Here is a 15761-nt window from a genome sequence, read left to right on the forward strand (position 1 = left end):
ATTTATATGGTGCAACCCGAGGGATTCATGGTCCAAGGTCAAGAGAAAAAGGTTTGCAAGCTTAATTGGTCCATTTATGGACTGAAATAGGCATCTCAATCTTGGAATATAAGGTTTGATACTACGATAAAATCTTATGGCTTTGATCAAAACGTTGATGAGTCTTGTGTCTACAAGAAGATCATCAATAGTTCAGTAGTTTTTCTAGTGTTGTATGTAGATGATATCCTACTCATTAGGAATGATATAGGTTTACTGACTACAGTTAAGAACTGGCAAACGACCCAATTCCAAATGAAAGATTTGGGAGAGGCTCAGTTTGTTCTTGGTATTCAAATCTTTCGAGATCAAAAGAACAAAGTGCTAGCACTGTCTCAAACATCGTATATTGACAAGATACTTGTCAAGTATTTGATGCAGAACTCCAAGAGGGGCCTATTTCTTTTCAGGCACAGAATTACTTTGTCTAAGGAACAATTTCCTAAGACACCTCAAGAGGTTGAAGATATGAGATGAATCCCCTATGCATCTGTCATGGGAAGCTTGATGTATTTGATGTTATGTACTCGACCTGACATATGCTATGTAGTGGGGATAGTCAGTAGATATCAGTCTAATCTAGGATTAGATCACTGGACAGCCGTTAAGAATATCCTCAAGTATCTACAGAGAATGAGGGACTACGTGCTTATGTATGGTTCTAAGGATTTGATTCTTATAGGATACACGAACTCTAATTTTCAGACTCATAAGGATTCGAGAAAATCCACATCAGGATAAATGTTCACTCTTAACGGAGGGGAAGTAGTATGGTGAAGCACCAAGCAGGGGTGCATCACGGACTCTACTATGGAGGCTGAATATGTAGCAACTTGTGAAGCTACTAAAGAGGTTGTTTGGCTCAGGAAATTCTTGACTAATCTAGAAGTTGTTCCAAACATGTCAAAGCCCATCACACTTTATTATGATAATATTAGTGTTGTGGCTGATTCCCGAGAGCCTAGGAGTCATAAGCGCGACAAGTACATAGAGCGGAAATATCATCTCATCCAAGATATTGTGCATCAAGAAGACGTGATTGTCACGAAGATAGGTTCGGAGCAAACGTTGCTACTTCGTTTACGAAAGCCCTCATGACTACAATGTTTGAGGGTCACCTGCAGAGTATGGATCTATGGGACAGACCACGACTGGACTAGGGCAAGTGGGAGATTTTGTACAGGGCATGTTATGCCCTACTTTATTGTTTTATGTACTTGTATTTTATTATCTTGTACACCCCACTAGTTTTAGGATAAGTGGGAGACTGTTGGGGTTGATGCCCTAAATCTCGTAGGGTTCTTTAGTTTGTAAACCTTGTATGAACAAACTTTTATGTGATTAATAATATATGATATTTTTATTCACTTTTCCTATAAAACATATGATATTTTAGTTGCATTAACCACAAACCAATAAACTAACATCTAAGGTTATCGTTGTAACTTAAACATATATGTGGAGACATACAGGTGGATCATATTTAAGTGATAACCTAAATGGTCTATAGTATATGGATAAGGTTAGGTACCTTATCCTGATGACACTACAAGTATGGCCCACTTTGTAGGTGTTACAATTGTTATAAAGTGCTACAAATGATTTAATCCTGATCATTCATGTATTATATATACAAGCAGGGATATTCTATACAAAGGAGTTTGTATAAGACCAGACCATGAAATGCTTAGTCTCATTATATAACACCGTTCATAATAGAGACTTTCAGTTCACCATGTGACCATAGATAACATGACCTGTGAAATCTTGCCTATGAGGGCGGTTCTTTGATTTGTATGGGTGAGAGTGGCCAGATCGCCGACTTAACAAGCCTGCCATTTTGGGGATTCATCTGATTGGGGAACTGAGAACTCAGCTACACAAGATGGAATTCCTCCTTCTCCAAAGTAGGGGTAAGTAGATAAATTGCTCCCTTAAGGGCTGATTCTAGGTCTTGAATAATGTGGCACCACACCATTTCCTAGCCCGATAGGGGTTTAGTCATAGTGGGACTATGATCTATTGTTCATTAGAGGGATCAATGGTACTTAAGGAGTTAGAGGTAATTATAGGGGTAAAACGATAATTTAGCCTAGCTGTACTTACGAGCAATTTATGAAGGGTCATCGTACTGTTGTTTGGTTATATCCAATAGATACATAAATATATCTGTAGTGCGAAGAGTGCAGCTGTCAGTCTTTAGTGGAGTGCTTGACAGTTAACGAATGGTGGATAATGTAATTAAAAAGTTTAATTAATTATTCACGTACCATTAGAGCTTCAAGCTACAGGTCCATGAGGTCCTTTCGGTGGCTTAAAAGGATTTAGTTAAGAATCAGTTTTTGGGTTAATTTGAATTTTTCAAATTAGTAAGAGGGAATTTAATTATATATATAATTAAATTGATCCAATTATATATGATATGATTGTTATAATGTATTTGATACATTATAGTTTATTTGGAGGAAATAAATATTTGAATGAGATTCAAATATATTATCTAAAACTCATCTCGGTGAAGTTTCGAAGTGATGTAGAAGTATAGGGGATGTGTTATTGGGAGCCAAGATGATGGAGAGAGATGTGACGTTGCATTGCGATGACCTTAGCCTCATATATAGGCACGGTCGCGCCTCAGGACTTGGCCTAGAGTAGAGGCAAGTTGGCTAGAGCCGCACATGAGGGAAAATACACGTACTGACGATGTGTATGGCCAAATGAAGTTCAGTTTCGCATGAGTTTAGTTCAGTTGAGGATGGAATAACCTCACCTAAGGTCTGACGAAGCTTCAAAGATCGAGAAAAAAAGTGAATTGGGACTTAAGCATCCCTTAAGGATGACCATGATCACGGGTGAATCATGGTGTCGCACGGTTGGAGAAGTATGACCGAGACACCTCGCACGTCAATGATGCCCGACACTGTCCACTAGCCCTCTTGTTTCCTTTACTTTGAATTCTCTGAGTGATGGCTCTTCACTGCCTACCCCTCAACCCTTTGATGTTTCCAATCTGATTCTTCCCTCTCTACCTTCCAATCATCTGCAACCTCTCATGATAACTAGAGAAAAAGTAGGTATTTTTAAATCTAAAGTGTGGCTCACTTCAACAAAAACGGATTGGACTATGACCGAACCGACAACAGTCAAAGTTGCTCTCAGTACTTCTCAGTGAAAGGCAGCTATGGACAATGAGTAAACTACACTTCTCTCTAAAAAAAAACTTAGCATCTTGACCCCAATCACCATCCTTTAATGTTCTTGAAAACAAGTGGGTATTTTGGCTAAAGAAACACCCAGATGGAACAATTTAATGCTATAAAGCTATGTTAGGCCAAAGGGTTTCATCAATACCTTGGGGTTGACTTCTTTGAAACGTTTAGCCCAGTTGTCAAAGCCTTGATTGATTGAGTCGTTCTCAGCCTTACCGTTACCAAAGGATTGAGTCTTCAATAGTTGGACTTCAACAATGCATTTCTCAATGGCACTCTCGAGGAGGATATTTATATGCAACAACCCCCCAGGGTATATTAGCTTAATGCATCCTCATTACGTCTGAAAGCTTGACAAAGCCATTTATGGCCTCAAACAAGCTCCACGAGCTTGGAATACTACCTTTCCTTAGTCAGTTAAGGATTCAAAAATTCAAAATTTGATACATTATTGTTCATATTTCACTCAGGGGACTTTATTATCTTACTACTTGTTTATGTGGATGATGTCATAGTCACGAGTAATAATGCTAATCTGATTGCTAAGCTCGTTTAGACTCTTGATTGTAACTCTGCTCTAAAAGATTTAGGTGTGTTGAACTATTTCCTTGGCATTCAACTTCACTACCTTGAATTTGATTTTATGTTAAATCAGTCTAAGTATGTTGAAGATTTACTTCATAAGTTTGAACTGTCTAATCTTAATCCAACATTTACACCATGCACCATGGGTAAACATTTGTCAGCAACTTATGGAATTCCATTAGTAGATCCTTATATATATCGAAGTACTATAGGTGCTCTTCAATATCTAACTCATACTCGACCTGACATAGTGTACATAGTGAATCGTTTAAAGGTACCTACTGATGTTCATTGGCAGGCAATGAAATGGGTTCTCAGATATTGAGTGGCACATGCAATTTTGGGTCGTTGTTTGAACCTAGTACAAATTTGGATATCGTTAGGCTCTTCGATGTTATTGGGCGTCAAATATTGATGATCAGAAGTTTGTGGCTGCATATTATGTGTTTGTTGGTAATATTCTCGTCTCGTGGTCTTCAAAGAAACAAATAGTTGTTGCACGTTACAACATCGAGTCAGAGTATAGAGCTTTAGCTCATGCTTCATCACAGATCATTTGGCTTCAACAATTACTTTCTGAAATTCAGTTGCAGCCAGTTCATAAGCCAATTCTTGGTGTGATAATATAAGCACTGGAGCTCTGGCCACTAATCTAGTATTTCATGCCTACACTAAGCATATTGAGATTGATGTTCACTTTGTGAGAAATCAGGTGCTTCGAGGCAAACTAGAGGTTAGATATGTTCCCTCCTCGGATCAGTTGGCTGATTGCCTTACTAAACCTATAACACACTCGCAATTCATCTGCTTACGATCTAAACTAGGAGTTGTTGCCCTACCTACGAGTTTGAGGGATGATGTTAAAAAGAAGCTCAGCTGGAGGAACATGTGGACAAGTCAAAGGGTCAAAAGGTGACAACTCAGGACAAATATGCCACATCGCAAAAAGGAGTCATATGTGGAAAATAACCAGAGAAGAAAAGTTTATTAGATTTCCAAATTTAGGTTATTCCTTCCTTTTATTCCCTCCTTTTGTGGTTGGTCCACGTGTCTATTATGTTATTCTTTATTTTTTTTTTTCAATTGTAATTAGTTTTATTTATTAATTTCTATAAAATCCTAAAGGTGCAATTCGTGTATAAATAGGTCTTTAGTACCTTGAGCAGAAATACGAAATCATCATAGCAATTCTCTTAATTTGCTATTCTCTCAAATTCTAAGTCCCTTACATTTATTGCTTTACCTGTCGCTGTTATATAGGTTGTTAGAATACTTTGAATTTATTTGTTGGTCCTTCGAGCAACCAAGTATGGTGCTTCAAAACCTATTCAGAATTCATATTTAGCATATTTATTTATCTCTAGTTATTTACAATTATGACTTTAGGATTTAGAATAGTGCGTTATATAAACTCTCTAACCCTAGAGGCGTCGTTTATGTATTCAGAAAACATTCTCTCTAATAATGTTATTCTCCCTCTATCCGTAAACGTAGCTAATACACCGTTAATGAACTATTAATATTTGTATGTCGATTCTTTTACATTCTTTTATATTTTTTAATTGTCGTTTTCGTAACATAGGTAAAGGCCATGAAGTTGATTGATGAATTGGAGACAACAAGACAGGCCCGTATAGTGGTGAATTCGGTACCGTGTCTTTTAATGGTGACATGGACATGCACTCGCTCTTCGGACTATCATATTTCCGACTTCAGCTCATTACGACACTATGTACTCGTACAAGGATGTGAACCAGCAGCGGGAATGGATTGCTCATCTTCAAGCTGATGCTGGGATATGATGAACACCAAGAATGCCAGAACAAAGCTGCTGCTCTTGCTCGTGCCATTGAAGTGATCATCCTTGAGCTTAAACTCTTCTCATTACCGAAAGAATTTTGGTATAAAATATGGTAAATAAAGTGTTCTTTATGACAAAACATAATTATAATTATGTTCTAAAACAGAGTTTGAAGCAATCTTAAACTTTTTTATACAAGCAATCTCAACCTCTGTACAATTATTCAAAGTATTATAAACAAGCTTACCCTTCCAACTACCGTAAGTTGATTCAGTTCATTATATCCGTATTTCTTTCTCTGCAACAAAACTAATATAAGTTTGTTAGTTTGCTGATGTGACCAAACTTCAGAATAAAACTGTAAAAGGATTTTAAATTTTTGCATAACTTTCAATCTTCCTTGCATAAAAAGGTATACGAATGTATGGTATTGCATATCTATCTTATCTATACCTGGTTTATCTAAGAAAAAGAACCTCTGAGACAACGACATGAATCTATTAAAAAGTATTGACAAAATACAATCTCAGGACATGGTTTTGCAGAAGCTAATGTTCAGTGAGGCTTGACAGCTTGCTCATTTTTTCCAAGGTATATGCTCATAAGCCCTATGAAAAATTTTCTCTTGCAAGGCATAGTTGGGAAACAACGTCATTGATATTCATTCTCTGACTAGGCATTTGAGCTGAACATGCAACTCCTATGCTGAAAATGCAAAACAAGCACTCTTTAATTCTGAGAGATTGATTAGCCTGAAACATAAGATTTTTGTTTCCTGTTCCCTCCAGTTCTTGAAGCCTCAATGTTGGATCCGATAGTTGTTCTACTCGGCCGGGTAAAGCCTCAAGAACATTGTGGTTCTTAAGCATGCCATTACTGTTGCCTATTCCCTTCAGTTCTTGAAGGCCCATTGTTGGATCTGCAATTTCTTGTACCCTTTCAGGTAAGGCTGTAAGAACATGGTTGTTCAAGGTCAAGCCATCTTTGAACATATTATCAGTTGGTCTCTTTCCAGTGAACATCTCCAACAATAGTATGCCATAACTGTACACATCGCCATGTGTGGAAACCTTGCTTCCCATGGCATATTCTATATTTGTTCAGGGACAGTTGAAGAGTTAGTACTCAAAACTAGTCTTTCACAGAAAACCTACAAATCTTTCTGAAAAAAAATAAAATTGAATCTTATTTGGCCCAAGGAATTGAATGTTAAAAATAGTTTTGTGTGAACTTCAAGTCAATGGCTTTAGTAGAGTTAATGCAGTAGTGCAAGGAACCATAGCAGAGCCAAAAAAATGCATGATGATAATATATGATCAGATGGGAAAAAAGGGTCCAAGTTACCTGGAGGAGCATATCCAACTGTGCCTCGAATGCCAATGGATCTGCTTTCGGTTGATTTGTTCTGGAAGGAAGTTCCAGCCATAAATTTTGCCAATCCAAAATCTCCAACATGAGCAGTCATGTTAGCATCCAAAAGAACATTGCTTGGCTTTAAGTCACAGTGAGCTATTGGCATGGGGCTACCATTATGCAGATAATCCAGAGCACTAGCCACATCAATGGCAATATCTAGCCTTTGCATAATATTTAAATACCTCTGCTCCCCTTCCTGGTTCAAATCATCAACTGGATGCAACCACTTCTCTAGGCTCCCATTAACCATGAAATCAAACACCAATGCCATAAAATCGTTTCCTTGAAAATCGACTCCCGAGCAAGCAGAAAGAATTCGGACAAGATTACGATGTCTAATGCTTTTAAGGGCTCCACATTCTGCTAGAAAACTCTTTGAAGCTCCCCTATGTTGAAGGTTGAACACTTTAACTGCAACAGCACTTCCATCTTGACTAAGAATTCCTTTATAGACGGACCCATAACCGCCAACTCCAATTAGATTGTTGGGAGAAAACTCATTGGTGGCCTTAAAAAGGTCATTATAAGATACAACAAAATAGGAAGCCTTCAGTGATGGACTCAACTCTGACTTATTTCTTTTCTTCCTTGACCAAAAAAAGAGCAGACAACAAATGACCAGAAGGCTTCCCACCAATCCACCAGCAACTGAGATAATTACTTTCAGTTTGGTAGTCAAGTTCTGCTTTCTGGGATTATCCAAACTGCATCTTGGTAGATTTAATTCATGTATACCATTGCAAAGTTGCTTATTTCCAAGAACGGAAAACGCAGTTGTGTTTTTGAACACTCCTTGAGTAGGAACTTCACCTTCCAAATTGTTGAAAGATAAATTTAAATAGTTCAGAACTTTAAACTCCTGCAAATAATTCGGAATTTTCCCTGACAAATTGTTGCGAGAAAGGTCGAGTTCTTCGATACCTCTCAAAGAACTCAAAGACTCAGGTATAGGTCCCTCGAGGAAGTTTCCATCCAAGTATAGAGCTTCTAAGCTTGTGCAGGCACTGAGAGTAGAGGGAATAACCCCAGTTAACAAGTTATCAGAAATATGCAAATAGCCAAGGTTTACCAACTTGCCCACTTCCAATGGAATGGAGCCAGTCAAATAATTCTCAGACAGTTCTAGAGCAATTGATAAAGATGATATACTCAACAATTCTTTTGGTATTGCACCAGATAATTGGTTCTGAGAAAGTGCCAGCATTAGCAAATTTTGGCTTTCTCCTAGACTTGGTGGTATGGCTCCAGTTAAGTTGTTTAACCTCAGATTGCATCTCCCAAGTGCAGACAAATTTCCAAGAGATTGAGGGATTTCCCCTGAGAGTTTGTTTCCATTTAAAAACAAATCATACAGTTTGTTTAGTTTCCCTAGTGAGCTTGGTATAGAACCAGTCAATTGATTTGTCTCTAGTCCTAATGCCCCTAATTGAAAGAGATTGCCAATCTCAGTTGGAATTGTTCCATGGATTTGATTTCTACCAAATCCCATAATCCTGAGCTTTGTAGAGAAGTTGCTTATATACTCTGGTAGTGCCCCACCAAAATTGTTGTCACTGATGACTACAGAACTCAAATTGGTGCAGTTAACAAGAGAAAACAAAAAATTCAAGTCATCAACATTCCCATGTCCAAGATTGTTTCCTTCTATTCCAAAAGTCTCTAAATGCCTTGTGCTTGCCAAGCTAGGCACCTTCCCAGAAAACATGTTTTTTGAGACCATGAACTCCACTAGTTTTGAAGCATTGGACAGTGTAAAAGGAATTGGTCCACTGAATTGATTGGTATGGATTTTTAAAACCTGAAGATTTGGTAAGATGAAACCTAAATCTGTGGGAAGCCTACCCTCAAGCTGGTTCACAGGTAGTGATAACATTCTCATAGATGAAATATTGTAGATTGAGGAAGGGATAGTACCTGTCAGCTTGTTTGCTCCAATAACAAGAGCTGTCAAATTTTTCAGCTGCCCAAAACTACTTGGAATACTTCCATGGATGTTATTCAATGTAGCCCAGAAACCCCTGAGCGATGACAGATTTCCAAGTGTTTCAGGTATTTCTCCAAACAGTTGATTGGAAGAACACTGAAATACTTTAAGTTTAGTTAACAGCCCAAGTTCCATTGGCAGCATGCCAGTTAGATTGTTGTTTAACAATCTAATGTATTGAAGCTCTGAGCAATTTGATATGGCTGGGGGAATCTCCCCTACAAAGTAATTGTTGTCCAATTCCAATGCTTGCATCCTGCTCAAGCTACCTATCTCTTGTGGAATTTCACCCCCAAAGCTATTGTTTTGGAGGTTTAATGTTGTAAGGAAGCTCAAATTCCCTATAGAAGGTGATAATTTACCAATGAATTGATAAGAGGGAAGATTTAACTCAGTAACTCTCTGTTGTTGACTGCATATAACACCTTCCCAGTTGCAGAAATGAACAGATTCATTCCAAGAGATGAACAAACCAAATGGATCAACAGTTATCTCAGATTTGAAAGAAAGCAATGCAAGCCTGTCTGTGTCATTTCCTCCAAGAGCTGCTGAAGGTAAAGGAAGGCTGAATAGAAGAAAACACATTACAAACAGCCCATGTTTGCAGCATTTCATACAATGGGGATTGCTTCCACATTCCATAATAAGGATTAAGCTTTTGTGAATGAAGTTCAAGAGAATGATGGGAGTTTACAAGAGCTTGTAACAGTCTGGTTCTTTGGAAATTCAGAGTAGAAGGATTTTGACATTCTTTGTCTTTGCATTGAGAAGTGTGATTCTGTTTCCCCCATTTATCAAGAACAGAAAACAATAACAAATGGGCTTGAGGATCAGCCGAAAGATTGGAATTTATGATGATGTGGGCCAAAGGATTAGATTGAAGACTAAATAATAGTATTAAAAGGTTGAGGCAAAAGATAGTATTTGACATGCTTGGAGGATTGCATTAATTAAGAGCAGCAAACAAGAGCCGCTGCAATAAACCACATTGCTTGGATGGAAGTGGAACAGCTATATGAAGTGCCCTTCACGGTGGAATGACAGATAATGATTAAACAAATGAACATTTTGTCTCATTAAAAAATAAATTTGTGGATCTCATTATTGATGTTGATGCCAATACCACCATAATTATGTACATACAATTTACGATCTTAAAAAGTTATGGTTCAATCTCTTACATGTAATGATTGAACGAAGAAAATTTGTAATATTGATTATACCCATCGAAGAATTCAATAGTTTGTTTGTTACTCATGGTCTTTCAAATACAACATCATCTTGAGAGAATTTTTAGTATTTGACAAACTTTCTAGACTATATTTATTGTGTGGCATAAAAAAGTTTTATTAAAAATAATTATTGTGAGATCATGAAATAAAATAATATATCATCTTTTGTCCATGAATATTAAGTTTTTTATAAAACGTAAAAAATATCATTAATTAATCACACTATAAATACGATTTAAACATAGATAAAACATCAATTATCATTTCAAAGTTGGATGATTCAATCTTGCAATTTTTTTCCTTTTTTTATGGGAAAAAATGTACTTTTAATTTGTTAAATTATGGAAAAGAAACGTGATTGATTGATTCAAAATATATACCTATTTAAATTGTCTTCCCTAAAATTTTGCTTAATATACGAACTGACTTGAGACATAGAAATAACATATTGTTATAGAAACTATTATTGTTTTCAAATATAAGAAAATGAACCAAAATATTTATAAATACAATAAAATATCATAATTTATTTGTGATATATCACGACAGACTGTGATATTTTATAAATATTTTCAGTAGTTTTGTCATTTAAAATAATTTCCTAAAAAACCAAATATATTTTGTGATTTTTGTTTTTAATTTAAATTCATGGGAAGAAATTAGGGAAGATTTAATCAACAGTACACCATCATTCTTTATGATTGTTATATAACAGGTCACGTTCAATTAATATAAAAAATACAATTTTAAAATATATATTGACTTCTACGATTAAATTGGATAATTTTTGTATTTAAAAATAATATCAAGAGACAAGAAACTTGATCTCCCAAAAGTCATACATTATTAGTCTGACAAAAAAAAGTCATACATGATTCATGATTACACATGCATGCAACTACGTTTTTTTCTAATAAAAAAAAAAATATATATATATATATATATATATATATATATATATTATATATATATATATATAATATATTATTGTTATCGTTGTGAAATTAAGGAACAACAATGGAACACATGGAGAAAATATAATATAATAATTATATATAAAATAAAAAATAAAAAATAATATAAATATATATAGTTATAAAATAATTAACTTAAAGAAAATAAGAAAATCATGAAATTTCCACTAAATTTTTTTCTAAAAATTTTGGATTTCTCACCAATCATACTAGAAAATGCATAAATGACTATTTATAAGAGAATTGGCAAGTAGGAGATGTGAGTATTGTTTCAATCTGATCTCTATATTTCAAGATTTTACATTTTTAACTTTAATTTTTTATTAAATACTTATTTTCAATAATTGATGTCAATTTATATTAATTAATTGCAAATAATTATGAAGTAAAACTTTAAAAGTGATAAAAATTGTGAAAATTAATTATAATTTTTTTTAACAATTTTCAATTTATTAACATAAATTAACTCTAGAAAATATAAAGTAAGTTTAGTAAAAAAAATCAAAGTTAAAAATATAAATCTTGAAATATATGGACTAAATTGAAACAAAACTCAAAAGTTAAAAGGTAAAATTGTAGCATTTTGAAATCTCGACTTAAATTGAAGTCAGACTCAAAACTTAAAGGACTAAATATACGTTATATTTTGAAATCTAAGGACTAAATAGAAACTAAACCTAAAACTTAGGGATCAAACAAATATTTTTCTCAATCAAGGTCGAACTTTTCTATCTACATATTTAGGAGAGGGGCTGAATGACATGAAGTAAAGTTTAGTATTTTGGGATAAGAACAAAGTTTTCGTAGCAAATCTGGGTCATAGGTTATACAGTATTGACTCTCTAGGTACCTAAATTGACCGCCATTGAGTTTGATAGTATATATATTTTCAGACAAAGATGCCTAAGCGGCAAGCAATTGACTTTATTTATGTGTTAGTTTAATGTTAGGCCCCACTTATGAATTTTGGTGTAATGGATGTAAATAAAGTGCTTTTGTGTGCCATTATAAAATGTATGTTCATCTTTGATTTGCTATACTATTCAAATGCTGTTAAAATTCTTGTTTTCGGTCTCTCGACTTTCAAATTTGTTCTAGTATCTAAACCTTTTAAAATGTCCATTTTTGTTATTGAACTTTTAAATCTGTTCTCTTTTAGTCCTTGAACTTTAAGAAAGTAACTATTTTAATTGTTATCTTCATTTTGTTTTTAATAAATTATTGATAAAACTTTGTGCATGTGTACTTAGCACCGTTGTTATGAGCATGATTTCAAGTAAGATTACACACAAGTATTTGTCGAGTGTTTATTAGATGGGGAAATAATATAGCAGAGACCAAAATTATTAATTTTAAAATTTTGATACTAAAATTAACCTTTTCAAAATTCTGAGACAAAAATAGAACAAACGTAAAAATTGAAACACACTTGAAAGTTTAAAGATCACTAAGTTAAAATGGTATTTAAACCAATTAAAATAAAAGTTACAACTTTATCATCAAATCAAAGTTAATCATGATATATACTAAAACGTGAGGCTTCATTCCATAACTATTTAATGTTTTTGTATTTAAAAATTATATTTATTTTCCTGCAATTTTTTATCGTTGATTTATTTGATTTTTAGAAACCAAAAAATGAAAAATAAAATTCTTATTAGATGCGTCTAATTTATTTGAATTTGAAATGAAAGTAGTAGAAATTAAGTTCCGTTTGATAACTATTTGGTTTGTTTTTTTAAAAAAAAAAAATTAAGTTTATAGATATTATTTCTACCTCCAAATTTTTTTCTTTGTTGTCTATTTTTTATTAATGGTTTGAAAAACCAAACCAAATTTTGAAAACTAAAATAAAGCCACTTTTAAAATTTTGTTTTTGTTTATAGAATTTGACTAAAAATTCAATCATTGTACTTAACAAAGATACAAATTATTATAAAAAATTAAGACAAAACAAACTTAATATTCAAGAACCAAAAACCAAAAAAGAAATGAAAAAATTCTTTATTTCATTCTCCTGGTTACCTGAATTTGCAGGCAAAAGGGAAAGGCAGATGAAGCACTACTTAAAAAGTTGCCATTTCCCTTTCTTTTTTAGTTTAAAGAAAATGAAATTTGATTTTTATTAATAATGAGTTTTTGAAGTTGCAACTAGAATTTATATATAAGCTCCATTTTTTAGTCTTTATAATGTTTTGTAATATTTTGGTACTACAATCTGATTAATATTGTAGTTTGCAAATGGATAGGAATGCTATTGAGAAATAATTAGATTATTAAAGGCATATTAGCAATTAATTAAAGAGTTTATTAGAAAGTTGGGTTATAAATACAGTGAGTAGAATAAGAAAAGTAACCAATATTTTGGAAAATGAATTAGAGTTTGAGAGTATCTTAGGATCGAGAAAGTTCAAATGTTTCGAATATTTGGTTTATCTTATAGTTTAACTATTATTTATCTTTCAAATATATTTGGGTTTTTTAACAAACGTAGTTAGCTATATATTAGGAGTGTGGATCTAAATTGGATTATTACAGAATAATAATATGAGACGAAGTTTTGAGTGTTTAAAAGCAAGTTCACGTGAATATTGACTTAATATGAAAAGAATTAGTATTAAAATCTAATTAAGAATGTAGATGAAACCTGTAATTGTGAAGCAAAGAAGGGAAAATTACAAAAATCACTACTAAATATGGTAGTAGTTGAAATTATACCATTAAACTTTTAATTTGAAAAATTAAGTCTTTGAATAAGTGCTAAAATTAGGTCAAATTGCACCTTTAAACTTACATAATTGTATAAATTGTAACATTTGTAAAAGTTTTAGAGTTTAATTTTTATCCAATCTTGTGATTTTTTAAGAATTTCAATTCATAATGGATTTCAAATGAAATCCATTGTCTAGTACGATAGGAATTAGAGTGGTTTTAAAATTTGAAGTGATTTCAAATCCTGTTTTAATTAAAATACTTTTCGAACTAAAATGCTTAGATTGTGAGGATTTCATAGGATGTGAAAATAAATTACTTAATTAACCTTGTCAAGTTTTAATTTCCAATTAATACATCATAGTTAAAAGTCTATATTAGTAAATTTTTAACTTTTTTTTTTCTTTTCCACCATCATCCAAACATTGAATTTTAAATACATTCATTTCAAATCATTTTAGTTCCAAACAAAGTAATTAAATTTAAAATCATTTTTTGAATTTCAAATCACAAGATTTAAAATCATTTTTTAAACTTTCTTGAATCCAAACGGAGAGTTAATTTATTTGCTAGTATACGGGGTTAATTTATTTGCTAGTGTACGACATTTCTTATATAGAACATATTTCTCCTAAGGAAATATTAAGTCTTGCTAGGTAACCATTTTAATTTTAGTTTTTAGTTTTTAAAAATTAAGCCTATAAACACTTCTCTTACCTCTAAATTTCTTACTTTTTATCTACTTTTTCACCCATATTTTCAAAAACAAAGGTAAATTTTGAAACTAAAAAAAAAAAATTAAAAAGTAATTTTTATTTTTAGAATTTAGATAAGAATATAACTCTTGTGCTTAAATAAGATACACATCATTGAAAAAAATTGAGATCAAATAAGCTAATTTTAAAAGAGAATAAAAACCAAAACGAAATGGTTACCGACTGAGATTTTACTATTTGAAATAGCACGTACATACATACAAAGTATGCATTTTTCTTTTGGAAGAAAACATATATTTCACTAAGAGCACCTACATTTTCCTATGCATGTTAGCTGCAGATATCATTGAGTTCTTCTCAAACAGAATTTTTTGTCTCTCTTTTTATTATTTCTTTTAAAGGAAAATTTAGCAAGGTTAATTAAGTAATTTACTTTCAAATCCTATGAAATCCTCAAAATCCAAGCATTTTAGTTTGGAAAATATTTTAAGTAAAACAGGATTTGAAATCATTGAAATCACTTCGGATTTTAAAACCACTCTATTTCCTGCAAAACTAGACAATGGAATTCATTTAAAATCCATTATGAATCCATCTCTTTTTATTTGGTTCTTCTTATGTAGCTGCATTTATTATCATACTTAGCTTGAAGCAATTTTAAGTTTGTGGTCAACCCAAAAACTTTTCCATGGAACTTAAGATAAAACATGTCAAACAGCTCATATAAGTTTGTGGAAATAGTCTTCAACCTTGAAAGAAAATCAAAACACATCAGGTGACAAGTTCATGTCCTTTGAGAATTTTAAGGCTAGGTGACAGTTTAGATTTTAAATCCTAATATTAAGGTCTGTTTTGAATGATTTTAAGTACTCAAAAAGTCATTTCAAATAGGCCCTTACATCTGCATAGGATGTTACAACATATAATAAGTTCGTAGTCGTAATACCTTGAATATGTTATTTGACATTTTCAAACGATCAATTACGGAGCCTCATTGCTTAGTTAGCGAGTCGAGGTCTAGGAGGCTCCTTCTATCCGTGGACATGGCTAGTACATTACTAGTAGACCATGTAAATTTGTGTGTTAATTTTCT

The 15761-nt window shown here is 33.0% G+C and overlaps 1 protein-coding gene across 1 annotated transcript; it reads right to left on the reverse strand.

Moving 5' to 3' along the window:
- Positions 1 to 5673: 5673 nt before the first annotated feature.
- LOC120075319 (probable LRR receptor-like serine/threonine-protein kinase At3g47570) lies at positions 5674 to 9966 on the reverse strand. The gene is made up of 2 exons (XM_039028602.1): positions 6979 to 9966; positions 5674 to 6724 (listed from the first exon to the last, which is right to left on the reverse strand). Exons 1-2 carry the CDS (start codon positions 9674 to 9676, stop codon positions 6243 to 6245), a joined length of 3180 nt encoding a protein of 1059 aa, XP_038884530.1. The 5' UTR covers positions 9677 to 9966; the 3' UTR covers positions 5674 to 6242.
- Between the last annotated feature and the right edge of the window lie 5795 nt (positions 9967 to 15761).

Source organism: Benincasa hispida, chromosome 4 (genome assembly GCF_009727055.1).
Source record: "Benincasa hispida cultivar B227 chromosome 4, ASM972705v1, whole genome shotgun sequence".
NCBI lineage: Eukaryota > Viridiplantae > Streptophyta > Magnoliopsida > Cucurbitales > Cucurbitaceae > Benincasa > Benincasa hispida.

What these genes read in the sequence shown, in the direction of transcription:
- LOC120075319 (XM_039028602.1), bottom strand. Translation starts at nt 9,676, where the DNA reads ATGGAATGTGGAAGCAATCCCCATTGTATGAAATGCTGCAAACATGGG. An exon ending in AGTTGGATATGCTCCTCCAG is followed by an intron (nt 6,725 to 6,978) that starts GTAACTTGGACC and finishes GAACAAATATAG; the next exon opens with AATATGCCATGGGAAGCAAG.